Consider the following 14,195-nt stretch of genomic DNA (forward strand, 5'->3'; position numbering starts at 1 on the left):
GTCCCCCAGGGCTTTTCCATTTCATTGACCACTAGGCGACACCCTTGAGTGTTGTTCATATTTTAACCTTTCCAGGAAAAAAGGATACTGACTATAAAATCGGGCCAAGAGAGTTTCCTGGTCAAGCCAGTATGCTGTCAGTCTTTAGATGAAGTAAAACTTCCTAGCAAACATAACACCTCATATAAGTTTATGTTAATAATATCCTATCCATTATCCCTGTCCAAAGGAAAAAAATGTTTATCGTTATCAAAATTTCACATTTAGGTTGAAGCCTCTATTTATCAAAAAGATGTTTACATTTGTATTGAGAGTTATTTCTTTGAGTAAAATAAAAAGTCCAAAGCTTTCAATAAGGATTAATTTCTAATATAGCTTCCATATAGTCTAAGCTTTATCAAGAAATGCGACATATTTTGTTAGATCCCACATTATCAAACCCATAAGAAGCCATGACTTTCTGATTGAGAATTTCAAAAGCTTTCTATAAGAAAGAATTAAACCCTAGACAAAAAGTATAACTGATATTCTACGGAAGATACAATAAGCAAAACCTCAAAGTTGGTGAGGCAACAATAAGAAAACACTGAGAAGACAGAGAGTCAAGGTGAACCAACTATAGTTGTATGTCTTACAGCAGGTATGCTATGCATATAAACTACGTGAGCACGCGAAAACTCTTACACATACATTGCTGAGACATGCCAACACACCAGAACCAAGTAAAGGTTAAACTAAGCTTCCCAAGCACAAGTTCTTCAGATATGATGGAAACTAAAAGCTCTTTCTTTTGGTACCAGTCATCCCATTGTGATAAATTAATCAGTATTATCCTTTATCAAAAATTAGCACAAAATTTGGCTAAACGCAGAAGGGCGCTTGGTGGGGATCACCTTATATGAATTGATTGCTCCTTTGCAGATCTAAGACTTGAATCTTCTGGTGGTAGCATTTTGCACAAAGCCAAGGCCTCATCAAAGTTTCCAGATGCTGTTAGTTGCACAATCTGCATCATAGAGATAAGCTGGAATCACATTCTCCTAATAAACTCAGTAGATAATGGGTATGTTCCTGAACCTCTTGATCTTATGTCTTTGCGGGTACCCAAACAAATATAACTAAGAGGTTTGCCTGTATTAGGAGAAAAGCGAGAAAGCCCATAAAGCATTTGATCAATGAATCGTTAAAAAAGGATACAGCATGATTGATTGAGATAAAATGATTCCCACAATACAGCTTTAACTCCGTCAAGCCTGTACGAGCAGTGAAGAAGTATAGAGCACTATAGTTGGTAGTTAACCAACGGAAAGCATGGGAGCAAAAAAGAAAAAGAAAGTCATGTTTACTATAAGAAGGAAGCAGCGGAGACCCGTCCATGAAACGGGTGTAGAGTCAGTCGAAATAGTCCTGTGAGTATGTGAAGATGTTCCTTTGATCAATCAAAACCCCTTCCAAACTACACTAGCTTCTTCCAAAGCATACGGCTTTCTGGAGGTAAATGATGATATCTATATAATCTTTTTTTTTTTTTTTTGATAAGGTAACACTTGTATATTTATCCAAAAATCAGACCTGCCACAAACAGTTACAGGTCTCATAGTTACAAAGGAGTATTCAGAAGATCTTCAATCCTATAACAAAAAACTTATATAGAACCTAAGACATCCATAAATGATTCTAGATCTTCCATATACTCCTGTTTACACCAAAAGTAGAATAAAGCAAGACAGTTCATTTTCATCTTCTGTAAAGAATAACACTTATTTTCAAAACATCTAAGGTTCCTTTCACTCCACACAGACCACCAGATGCAAGCTGGTATAATTCTCCATCTCTCTTTGTGGCCAGAAAGGTTGGTATAACTATTCCACATCTCCAGGACTTGAACAATTTTTTCAGGCATTATCCATGTTAACCCTTTCAAACTGATGAATAAACTCCATATCTGAAAGGTAGTCTTGCAGTGAATAAAGGTGACTAACAGTCTCTGCTTCGTCACCACAAAAGAAACACCTTGGACTAAAATTAAAACCCCTTTTCATGAGATTTTCCTGAGTTAGTACTGCCTGCTTAGCTAGCAGCCAGACAAAACAAGAAACTTTGTACGGGATCTTAACTTTCCATATCAATTTCCATGGCCAGTGGTCAATCTGGCTTCTGTAAATGTTAAAAGTCTTGTATGCCTCCTTGACAGAAAATTTGCCTAGTTTCTGAATCTGCTAGATTAGGCAGTCTTCATCATCAGATGGTCCCTTAAATTGCTCCAAGGTCTCGTAGAAATCTCCTAGTCTCTGAATCTCCCAGTCATTTAGTAGTCCTCTAAAACTCAAATTCCACCCCTGGTTAGACCATACCTCCGCCACAGAGGCATTTTGTTGCTGATTGAGGATATATATATATATATATATATATATATATCTGGGAATAAGAGTTTCAAATTACCTTGTACTAACCAATTGTCTTCCCAGAAGGATATCTTCATGCCATTTCCTGCCTTTAGTTTGCAATTTCCCTTGAGCTTTGGCCATTGATTCCTGATAGCTCTCCACAAACTTGTTCCATAAGTACTAGTTACAGGTTTAGTTGTCCAGTTGTTTTCCCTTTCATATTTCACACTTATCACCTCTTTCCACAAGGATTGTTCATTGGAAGCAAATCTCCAAAGCCATTTCATCAAAAGGCTTTGGTTTTGAGCTTTCAAATTCCTGATTCCCAGGCCCCCTGCCTTTTTGCTTCCTATTAGAGCCTCCCATTTAACCAGGTGGATCTTCTTAGTGTCACTGTTACCCTCCCAAAGGAAGTTCCTTCTCAAGAGAACCAATCTCTCAATAACTCTCTTAGGAATAAGGAATAGGGAATAGGGACATCATGTATGTGGGCATGGCATCCAAAACACTATTGATCAGTGTTAATCTCCCCCCAAGGATAGATCTATAATCTAATAGAGTCAGTCGAACTAGTCCACCGCCAGTTATCAGTATTTATCAAATATGTCCCTATCTAATAGAACGATGTTGGATCAAATGACTAAGGTACTGTTGAGAAAGAAATGAAAAACGGATTCACGTAGCAGGAGAAAGATTTCCCATTCCTTAGCCGGAAAGAAATGTGGCCATGAAAGAGGGATTACGTGGAATAGAATTGACTGGGTGGTAGAGTCATGCAAACGCGTGTTTCTTCCACATTTTGGACCTTATATAAAGAGAAAGTCTTAGCCCTTAAAATGTGCTGCGAAGAGAGATCAAAGACGAAGATCTCCTGACATAGTGCGGGCACTGGATGGAAAAGAAAGATAAAGGAACAACCCACCAGAAGGGCATACCTCACGGGGCACCAATTTCTTTCCATAAAACTCTAAACTAAACTAAATCTTTTTTTTTTTTTTTTTTTGATAAGTCTAAAAAAATATTATTATGGCTCATACAGGTCTTGTAAGCAAAACTATTCATGATCAGTTACAACTTGCGATATAGATTTATTTTGCAAGTCATAGATTATCCGTTTGTGTGCCTAAGGCATTCTCAGCTTAGTCATGACAAACCTCAGTTCCTCCAAAATGAGGAGTTGTTCGGTTTCACAGAGACATAAATGTGCTACAGTTACAATACTGGATTAGAAGCATAAGCAAGATGTTCAACATAATATTAAAATGAACTTTCTAGAGTGACGATTACCTGTGCACCAAGAGGAACAGGAAAAAATCCAAAAACAGAATAATCAAGAGCAACAATAACAGCATTGTTGCTTTGAACAAGACGACGAACATTCCGAAGGACAACTGTTTGAATCAAAGGATAAGGAACACGAAGAGAACGTATCTGCAATACCCAAAACATCAAACTGCATTATCTTTCCAGATTATTAAGATCTAAAGTAATTCCCTTAATAATGAACAAAAAGGACGGATTAGCAAACTAAACTCTCAAGCTACCTCAACATGTCGCGGTAAGAGACCTACTGCATAGGGCTTCTGAATAACAACAACTGCAGGAGCCTCAGACCAACAAACCCTCCCGTCTTGGATCAACTTTCCATTTTGGTCAACTAAGACACCAATATTATCCTGAAACAACACTTAACAACGATTATGCATATAGGTAATTTGCATAGTTCTTTTTTTTTTTTTTTTTTTTAAAAGTAAAATTAATTTTACTGAAAAGATTAACCCAGAACCAACTGGTACTGGTTCAGTACACACACACACACACAAAAAAAAAAAAAAAAGAAGAAGAAGCAGCAGCAGCAGCAGCAGGACAGATGGTTTTCAAAGGTTAGGACTTTAGTCGAGAGAAGTGACGGATGATCCACAAGGGCTTCATCAAGTCATAGAGAGTAGACTATAGATCCTGTGGAATCACATGTGGTCCACGGAATAAAAGATGGAGGGTGCATCATACTGATGAATTATATTCTGAAGTAAAAGTATGTTTCCCCTGCTCTATGGATACATTGAAGCTCTGGTATGTGGAATTTGAACAGTAACAACACAGAGGGAAGATGCCCCCCACCCCCGGTCCATCAAGCCATAGTGTTGTATGCATGAGTGTGGAAAGAACTAAAATTCCTAGATGATGCTGAATATTTGATAGAAATTATTGAATAACTGTAAGAAGAGCAAGGAGATATTTTGCTTCTTTTGAAATGTCAACATGGTTTCTGCGCAACCGTTGTGCTGATGATATATAGTAATATTGTGAACTTTCTAGAAAAGATGATAGTGATACTGATAACATTACCTTACCCAAAAGAAGTTCTCCAGAAGGAAGAGATACCACAAGAGGTGCAGCGATCCTCCCTGAAGGAAACACCTCAGACAATGCACCATTGGTGGTATTCAATATCATGTACTCTCTTCTAATCCCCAAACATATATTCTCACCACACCAAGACATCGACTTGACTGTATCAGGGACTCCAAATTCTTTCACCTCCACAAATCCCCTCCCCCCTATAGAAGTTTCAAATAAGAATCAGATTAACAGTAACCGAACTCTTATAGCATGAGAAAAATACTATCATCAATATCCAAACTGCTTTGAGCAAGAAACCTGAAAGTCAAGTCACCAAGTGCAAGAAGAAAGAAATTATGTGCATTATGATATTTGTGTTAAATTAAAAGCAGTGAGCACAAAACTATACTCCCATTGTCCCAATTTATGTAACACTCCGGCTAGTCACAAAATGTTTGAACCATTCCATTTCTATACAACTTTCACAACTTCTGCAAATTCAAATCATCAAACTATTCAACAAAAATTCGGGGTTATCTTGATGTTTTCCATATCAAACTATCTTTTCAACGCTTACTTTAATCTTTTCTTCTATTTTCCTTGTTGTAACATATAAATCAAGTTAGTATCTCTGTCTACTCAAACATTGCCATATAAAATGGGAGGAAACAAAACTATAGATTTCTTTAGTAGCACGGACAAGGGACACAGCTAATTTGAACTCCTAAAAGTCACCCGGACAATACGCAAAAGGTTAGCTACAGTTCGACGGGTATGTCTCCACTTACCGGAGGCAAAACAAAAACGAGTGCATTCTTTTACACATTTAACCGTTACCTTTATAGTGGAAAAGTATAGTTCTAATTATTTTTGTAACATCATAAAACGATTCAGCCAATGTAAAAGCACTTCCTTTCAAATCTGGCAGATACTGAAGGACACATTCACTAATCAAAATCATCAGAAATGGCATTTCCACGACAACAATGTCAAATGTCCAACTAACAAATATCATGTAATTAAACTGCCATACACTGAATTACACATTTACTCATGTAAACTAATCAGAAATAGCATTTCCATGACAACAATGTCAAGTTTTCAAGTAACAAGTATTCTAATTAAACTGCCATACGCTGAAATACACATTTACTTATCTAAAATCATCAGAAATGCATTATTACGACAATTTCAATTAACAATTTCGTAATTAAACTGGAATGGAAGTAATTACCATCATGTCTGAAGATACAAACTCTCTTTCCCCTCCCAAAACACAAAAACCCTCTTTTATCGTCCCATGAATACACATTAGCACCTTTAGCTTTAGTAATTACAGCCAAAGTCTCCAAATTGGGCAACCAATGGAATAACTAATACTACATGAATAACTAAACTAATCCTTGTATTACTGATAGGTGCATAACTCTAACCAGCAACCAAACAACCTCTTAAACATTACCTTTATAGTGGGAAAGCATAGTTCTAATTATGTTTGTAACATCATAAAACGATTCAGCCAATGGAAAAACACTTCCTTTCACATCTAGCAGACACTAAAATACACATTCACTCATCTAAAACCATCAGAAATAGCATTGTCATGACAACAATGTCCAATTTTCAACTAATTTAAGTGTCTTACTTTCCTTTTTAGTCTGTTCCAAAAAGAGTGTCTCTTTCTACATTTAGTAAGTTTTCCAATTCCAACATTCTACATTACAAGTTTAAGACCACAAGATTTAAAGGACCACACACACACACATCTTTAAATTTAAGACCACAAAATTCAAAAGTCTCCCCTTTATTTATTAAACTCCGTGCCCAGTCAAACTAAAACACTTAAATCGAAACAGAGTATCCTAATTAAAGTGCAATTCAAGTGATTACCCATCATGTCTGAAGATACAAACCCTTTTTCCCCTTTAGCTTTAGTAATAACAGCTAAAGTTTCCAAATTTGACAATTCTTTAATTTCAACTTTCCACATGACATGTTTAAGACCACAAGATTAAATGACATTTTGTTACATTCTACTACATATCTTCAAGTTTAAGACCATGAAACCCAAAAAATCAGTCTTTTTACTTTTTTAAACTCCGTGTCAAATCAAAACCAGACAAACAAAACGAAACGAATATCATAATTAAACTGGAATTCAAGTGATTACCATCATGTCTGAAGATACAAACTCTCTTTCCCCTACCAAAACACAAAAACCCTCTTTTATCATCCCATGAATACACATTAGCACCTTTAGCTTTAGTAATGACAGCTAAAGTTTCCAAATTAGGCAACCGATGAAAGGCAATTGATTCCGAAAAGGAAAGCAAAAGTTCACGTGAAACAAGTACTTCCATTGCAAGCATTTGTTTTCTAGAAAATCCATTAACACTTCTTTCAAGGACATATCGTTCTTGTTGAAGACCTAGGGTTTGTGGATGGAAATCGGACGGTGGAGATTGATTTGAAACGGAGGATTCTGGACCGTAGATACGGAGTGATCCATCGGAACAGGAGATGAGTAAATTTGAACCGTACGATTCGATTGCATCGATTTTTGTTGGACAATTGTTGAGCAGTTCGAATGAATCGTAAGCACTGTGCACCATTTTGTTTTTGATTTTTTTTTTTTTGGTTCTTTGATTGATTTGTTTTACGATGTCAAAGGTCTCTGTGTTCGATAGTACACATGCAACGACGTCGTTTTGGGATGTTAATGTTCTTCAGACACTTATAACTGAGACTTTTACGGTTATATGCTTTGTCCCGCCCTTTTGGAATTTCTTCCTTTACTATTTCCATATCCAAGTTACCAAATAAGTACTGAAATGCAGAGGCGGACCCACATGAAAGGGTGGGGTGAAGTGCACTCGTTAGCTTCGGAAAAAAATATATATATATCTTGAAAAATTAGTATATATTTAATTATATATTCTAATAAATGAAAATATTTTTGAGGCACGTTGATTAGACTTATTTTAAATACAAAATGGGCATAAAAAGACATTAATCAAACGTTAAAAAAGTTAAAAGCACGGTTTATAAAAATTTGTTTTTAGCAATTTATAAGTCAATCCAAGAGCCCGTTTGGATTGGGCTTATAAATTAGGCTTTAAAAACTTCTTTTTTTTTTTTGAGTGTTTGTTTAAGCGTTTTAAAAATCATTTTGTCTTAAAATAAGTACAAAAAAATAATTGGGCCGAAAATTAAACAGTTTATCTAAAAGCGAAAATAGTGAAAGCGAACTATAAAAAAAAATATAAGTTGAATACACATTTATTTTTTTAGAACATAAGCGTAACCGAACTTTAAGTTATAAATCAAAGCAGACTCAAACGAACTCTTTATGTATTCATTTATTTATTGGCAAATTGATCGGACACCTAGTAGAAAACATGTCAACTCACTCAGACATGAGATCGCTCAAAAGAAACTGCTGGAGGGCCACATGTCGGAGATATATTTTCTTTTCGCTATGTAAGTTTTGAAGTTCTTTTTTCTATGAGTGGTAACATCTGCCGAAGTGGGCAAAAAGATTAACTTAATAGTTTTTGATATTACCACAGCATTTACTTAAGTGAACGATTTTTATCTAACATTTCCGCCGCACTTCAACATTTTTTTTAGTCTTCATATCCCAACGTTAACTAATATCACTCGTAAAGTTTTATTTCCATTCGGAAATGGGAAACCCTGAAAAATATTATGCAGGAAATGAACCCAAAATTGACAAATTTATATCACACTCAAATATGATAATAGTCACCTTCCCCGTATCCTCAAACTAGTCAGAGTGCTATACTTACATGCTCAGGTTGTGTTAAACTAAAGGCGCTGTCCTCGTTTGGTAGAAGGCTTAAAATCTTGTGTGGCTGCTTGATCTTGTGGCATCTCACGATCCATAATGGTAATAATTTTTATCATTTAAATTAGTCCTATGTCCCAAGCTAAACATTCATGATTGACTTTATGAAATTATTAAGATGAGAGTTGATAAAGCCATTGCTTAATCTTTCTTTTACATGGAAGGCATTGTTTAATATCATATTTTGGGTGAACTTAAGGCCAGAAGTAATTTTAGTTACTTGAACAATCAAAAAAGTTACTTTTACTTGATGACAGAGGGATAGTCTAATGGAAAGGACCCTCCACCTCCAACCATTAGGTTGAGGAATAGGATCACTATTGTGCTCCTGGGTGAAAGGTTCGACTGTGGTGTTTACCATATGAAAAATCTTAGAAAAGGAGAGTTATTTCTAGTTACCTCATCTAGGAGTATAGAAGAGTAAAAGCTGCACGAGAAAATGGAAACGTGGATCTGGTGTAATTTGATGTTGTATAATGTTTAAGATAACGATTCAAGAAAGTAAACGTTCAGTTTAAGAGAGAAGTTTTTAAGAACATTTTCTTATTCTTGTGTCTTTGAAATGGCTGAATCTTTGGACTAAATTTTGTCATCTGTGGATTCGCAGAGCAATTGCCTCTAATACATTTGTTAGCAACATGGTAATTTCCAGAAAGTCAGGAAGCAATGCCTTTCTAAATAGGGACACTGATAGTGTTTGTACATACTGGAGAAATTTCCTGTCTTGATAGAAAAGACCAACTCGAAGATAAACGTTGCAGTTTTAATACATTTCTAGTGGAGCTCAACCATGAAGTGTGAGTAGTTACCAGGATGTCACTTCTACGTGACTGACTTAGTTCTCTGAGGTAGGCAGTTCTTGTGATCAACTAATTAGCTGATCAAGGGCAAAGTTCATTAGTAAAAATGAAGGGTTAATATGAATCATGCTCACCGGAATTGTCATCCACCACACAGACCTGCAGTTATGGATCTAAACACACTGCCCGGAATGACAAAGATATAAGTCTACTAATACAGAAATCTAAACTCAGCATAATAGTAGTACTATTGGCCAGATGCCAAGAAGAAGATTCATACATTAGCCGAGAAGGTTAAAATGGCGAGCGGCCATTTTGCTGGCAAAACATGACAGGCATTTTTCTTAATCTAAACGACACTTATTTGTGGCCCTTCTTCTTCCAGAGGTCACCAAACATCTTAATACCAGAACCTTTTCTCTTACCATGTCCGAAAACATCATCAGAATCATCAACCAACCCCGGTGAACCCATGTAACTTCCATATCCTCCAACAGCTGGTTCTAATACATTACCATAGTGCTTATCCATTGATCCACACCTCTCCGATATCCTTCTCCCGTTCATCTCCACGCCTCCTCCCGCTAATACTGCTGCAGCAGCATCTGCAGCCTTCCTCCATTGTTCTGTTTGGACTCTTAGTTTCTTCATCTCATTTTCTAATGCCTCTTTCACCTTTTCAGTAGCTTCGAGTTTCTCCTTTATGTTAACTCCATCATTCTTGCTTGTTTCAAGCTCTTGTGTTACTTGGTTTAGCTTGAGGGTCATTTCGTCTTCCTTGGCCTTAACGGATAATATCTCTAGCATCTTTTCGTTCAGCTCCTTCTTCAGGCTCTCATTTTCTTGGCAAAAAGCCTGAACCTCTTTCTCTTTCTCCTCCAACTTGGATTTCAATGAGCTTATTCCTTCATCTTTCAAATTCAGCTCTTCGACTGATGGTTTCTCTGGCTCAAATTCAGTAGAGGGGTGACTAATTTCAACATTTGGAGGAGGCTCCACAGTTACCTTCTCAACTGGAACTTCAAAAACATCAGTTTCTTTCAGTTCATCATTATCTGGAATTTCATGAGTTGGATTGTTTTTGTTATCGTTGTCGTTGTTGTTGTCGGTTTCTTGGATTTGTTCAGGCTCAGCAACAGTTGGTTTCTTGTTTTTCTTCTCTAGCTGTTCTTGAGCTGCTTTTTTTGCAGCCTCAGCTGAAGCTAACTGTCCTTTAAGAGATTTGAGCTCATCCTGTGCTTGACCAAGTTGGGATTCCAAATCTGCAATTCTTGTTCCAAGTTTCCTTTGGTTCAGTGGATCAGATTGAGCACCTCGTGGAGAGCGACGATCGCCTAATTTAGGACTCCGGTCAGGCACTGACCGATGGTGTAGAGGATTGGAATCAGAGCTTGATGTTCTGAGTTGTGGAGGGCCTCGAGGCGATTGCCTTTGAGGCATTTCTGATCCCCTATTCTCTCAAAATGACAAAAACATAAAACAAAAAGTGCTGTTAGAAACTATGAATTGTAACATAGGAGACTCAGATAATCTGCTAGAACATGTTAAAATACACTGGCATTGTAAAAATTGTCTATTCCTACTGCTTTTAGAGGGAGTGAAAATTCATCACAAGAACTCACCTTGATCGTGGCATTGTTGTACCTTCTTAAAATGTTAAAATGATGCAAGAGTGCTAGCACTTCAAGTCTTGAACTGTGGAAGAGGAGGATCAATCAGTTTTAAGTATATCAAAATGCATTAAGTAGAAGTGTAGAACCACATTAAATTGGAATTGAAAGTTGAAATAATTTCAAGAAAAGAATATACAAGTACAACCACAATAGAAGCTGGAAAAAACAGTTTGAGTATTAATCTCAATGGAGTGAATAATTGAATTACACCTTTTCCAGCAAAGCCACAAATATACTAGAACACTTTTTTAGGGAAGTAATTAATTTGTAATAAATCCAAAAGTAACAGGTACTTCCACCGGTCCAAAATAATTGAGGTATTTAAGCTTGGACACATGGATTAAAGAATTCATTAACTCCTAAAAAGTTAAGAGTGCTATTGACTAACATACCCTTAATTACGATTTTCTTTCTTTTTAGATTGACATAATTATTATGGGATATGGGAATGTGTCGAGGGTAAATTTGAAACTAAAATCTCAATTATTTTGGACCAACTTTTAGGGATTGAATCCTCAATTATTTTGGAGGATAAAAGAGAGAGGGAAAAGAAAAGGGAAAACATTCTTTGTAGGAAAAGGAGACAAAAATCAGCAGAGACTAGTGAAGCATGCGCTTAGAACAGAGCAAAAGGAAAATTTGCAGTCACCTTTATCCCCATGCATAGGTCAATGTCATTGAAAGATGTGCACATATTCAAAACACTAGAAAGGGTGTGGGTGGGTGGTGTTCAAATATTAGATTTTCATATAGGAACTACATTAAACTTTATAATGTCTGCATGAAAATATTCAAATGTTCACCAAAATGAAGACACTATCCAACAATTCAGCCCATGATCAGCTATGTTGCTCGGACTCTCAAAATATTGTTAGATTTTTGTTGGATTTTCCAAAATACACTATCCAACATGCACAGTTAACATTTTTGAAAAATCAGAGCAACTATTAATCTTTGGTATATAAGAATAGGAGGATGAATACCTGTTGAAGAGATAAAACTGGATTCCTTTGAAGGACTATAGTTTAATAACCTCAAAAAAAGTGAGATTTTCTCTTATTTTAAGGTTCTTGAAACAGTACCACAATCACAAATCACTTTGACCAAGCAAACATGAGGCCTTAAAAAGGAACAAAATTTTATTTTCCTGACACTAAATGCATCACTTATTTAATTGGTACAAAGCAACAAGAAATGACAAAGGAAGAGAAAAATGGAAAAATAAAGATAGTAAGAATTGCTAGTTCTCAGCAAAATTCACCATTATTCCTTCAGTAGTTGATACTAGAAGCCTTCAGAATGAAGAAATTAAAAACACCCAAAAAGCAGAATCAAGAAAAAGGCTTTAGCTTTTTGAGAATTGAAAGTTAGTTGTTGGATGCTAGATTGCTTACCAGCATTAAAAGCCCTCTCCTTTTTTGTAGAGAGCAGCAATATAATTTCAGTGGAGATATTTTAAAGATTTGAATTTTGCATGTTTGAAGTTTGAATTAAAGCAAGTGGCAGAGAGAGAGGGGAAGAGGACAAGAGGATCAATTTGAACGTTAAAAGTAAGGGGACACCAAATAATGTCACTGTGTTCTTGGAAACCCCCTTTTTTTTTTTCTTTTTTTCTTTTTTTACCTCTATTCGGTATCGTATTGGAATTTTTGCTAAATTCAGATTTGCGCTGAAATATTTCACATTTGGGGTAAAGCTCATTCTAAAAAAGGTGAATACATATTCAAAGAGTTTGATTCTGAGACATTTAATTAAGAATGAATAATATTTTCTCCGAATCAAAAAGAGTGTCCACTTAGTTATTTGCATATTCTTAAAAAAATACTAACTTCTAGGTAAAAATAAGTAATTTGATTAAATTATCCCTAATTAAATAGATATTGAGATTTGATCATTTAACATTTGATAAAAATACTTTTGGGAGAATAAGATTAACTGTGTGTTAATTTGGTAAGTGAAGAATCTTTTTTTTTAAAAAAAAAATAAGTGAATATTCTTTTTGATCAGAGAATAGTAGCTATCGCTCAAACACAACCTTAATTGAAAAATCCATGTGTAATAATAACAAAGCTGACCATTTTCCCTAATTATTATTATTTTTTTTATTTTTTTTTACTGTCCTTTTGCTTCTTTTCAAGCTACTTACCTTTCTTGATTACTGAATCTCTGTCTCTTTATCAGCATGTGAATTATGGATAATAGTGAAGAGCACTTAACCTTTGAATTTTACCCACCAAAACCAAGAAACAAATATTGGACTTTGAAGCATGAAAAAAAGAAACTATGTGTCCCATCTCCCATTTGGTCTAACTTGTAACTAGCTCTTGACCAAAGGGCAATTGCTGAAAAACAGTTGAATACTTTAGGTACTCCCTCCGTCCCATATTAATTGTCCTGTTTCGCTTTTTGAGAATTAAGTTGACTAATTTTCAGAATTGAATTGGATTGGATCAATTTCATATTTTAAAATTATAATTTAAATATTTAAAAACTACATGAAAAATACTGCAAGTTGTAATTCTTTTCATATTAATTGGTGAAATAATATATCTCAAAATATTGATCAAAGTTTATATAGATTGACTTTTAAAAAAGGGAAGTAGACAAGTAATATGGAACGGAGGAAGTAATTTTTTATGATCTTACTAAAATATATCCTTTTTTCTTCACTTTTAAGTTTCAGGTAACTTTTGCTACTCTTTGGTTCATGAAAATGATCTTGTCTATGACCCAAGTTAAAAATTGAGAAGAAAAAAAGATATGATTGTTCATCATTTTTTAGACCCAAAAGAGAAAAAAAAAAAAGCATTCTCGTACTCCTTCCTTTTCTTTTACTCCTCTATCATATCCTATATATATTTTAATACTATATAACTTAGAGAAACTTTTCTTAGTTAGGCCGGATTTAATAATAAAAAGCCAATCTGTTTTTGCTATGCATGGTTCTCATTGTAGACTTATTAAAAGGCAAATCTTTAAGGTCAATGAAATTATTGAGCTAATCATGGAGATTAATGATAAGATATACATTATGTTTGACTCTATTAGTCCAATTTTATTGTCCATAATTAGAATCCATCCTAGACATAATCCAGCCATTAAACAAGAATCCAGATAATTAACA

General features: G+C 35.2%; 2 protein-coding genes across 6 annotated transcripts; both read right to left on the reverse strand.

Annotated features, from left to right (window-relative positions):
* LOC132036598 (vacuolar sorting protein 39-like) lies at positions 1-7,530 on the reverse strand. Of its 2 annotated transcripts, none has more exons than XM_059426967.1 (6): positions 6,901-7,530; positions 4,737-4,948; positions 3,932-4,063; positions 3,675-3,818; positions 894-1,006; positions 1-117 (listed from the first exon to the last, which is right to left on the reverse strand). In XM_059426967.1, exons 1-6 carry the CDS (start codon positions 7,340-7,342, stop codon positions 63-65), a joined length of 1,098 nt encoding a protein of 365 aa, XP_059282950.1. In that variant the 5' UTR covers positions 7,343-7,530; the 3' UTR covers positions 1-62. The 2 variants fall into 2 exon arrangements, with proteins under 2 accessions (XP_059282950.1, XP_059282951.1); XM_059426968.1 differs by lacking the exon at positions 1-117 and adding an exon at positions 130-163 and having other exon boundaries at positions 6,901-7,529.
* A 2,083-nt stretch (positions 7,531-9,613) lies between these two features.
* LOC132036601 (interactor of constitutive active ROPs 4-like) lies at positions 9,614-12,521 on the reverse strand. Of its 4 annotated transcripts, none has more exons than XM_059426971.1 (3): positions 12,466-12,521; positions 11,021-11,093; positions 9,614-10,848 (listed from the first exon to the last, which is right to left on the reverse strand). In XM_059426971.1, exons 2-3 carry the CDS (start codon positions 11,032-11,034, stop codon positions 9,759-9,761), a joined length of 1,104 nt encoding a protein of 367 aa, XP_059282954.1. In that variant the 5' UTR covers positions 11,035-11,093; positions 12,466-12,521; the 3' UTR covers positions 9,614-9,758. The 4 variants fall into 4 exon arrangements, with proteins under 4 accessions (XP_059282954.1, XP_059282957.1, XP_059282955.1 ...); XM_059426974.1 differs by lacking the exon at positions 12,466-12,521 and adding an exon at positions 11,282-11,376; XM_059426972.1 differs by lacking the exon at positions 12,466-12,521 and adding an exon at positions 11,217-11,234.
* Between the last annotated feature and the right edge of the window lie 1,674 nt (positions 12,522-14,195).

The sequence above is a fragment of the Lycium ferocissimum genome, chromosome 11, assembly GCF_029784015.1.
Source record: "Lycium ferocissimum isolate CSIRO_LF1 chromosome 11, AGI_CSIRO_Lferr_CH_V1, whole genome shotgun sequence".
Lineage (NCBI taxonomy): Eukaryota > Viridiplantae > Streptophyta > Magnoliopsida > Solanales > Solanaceae > Lycium > Lycium ferocissimum.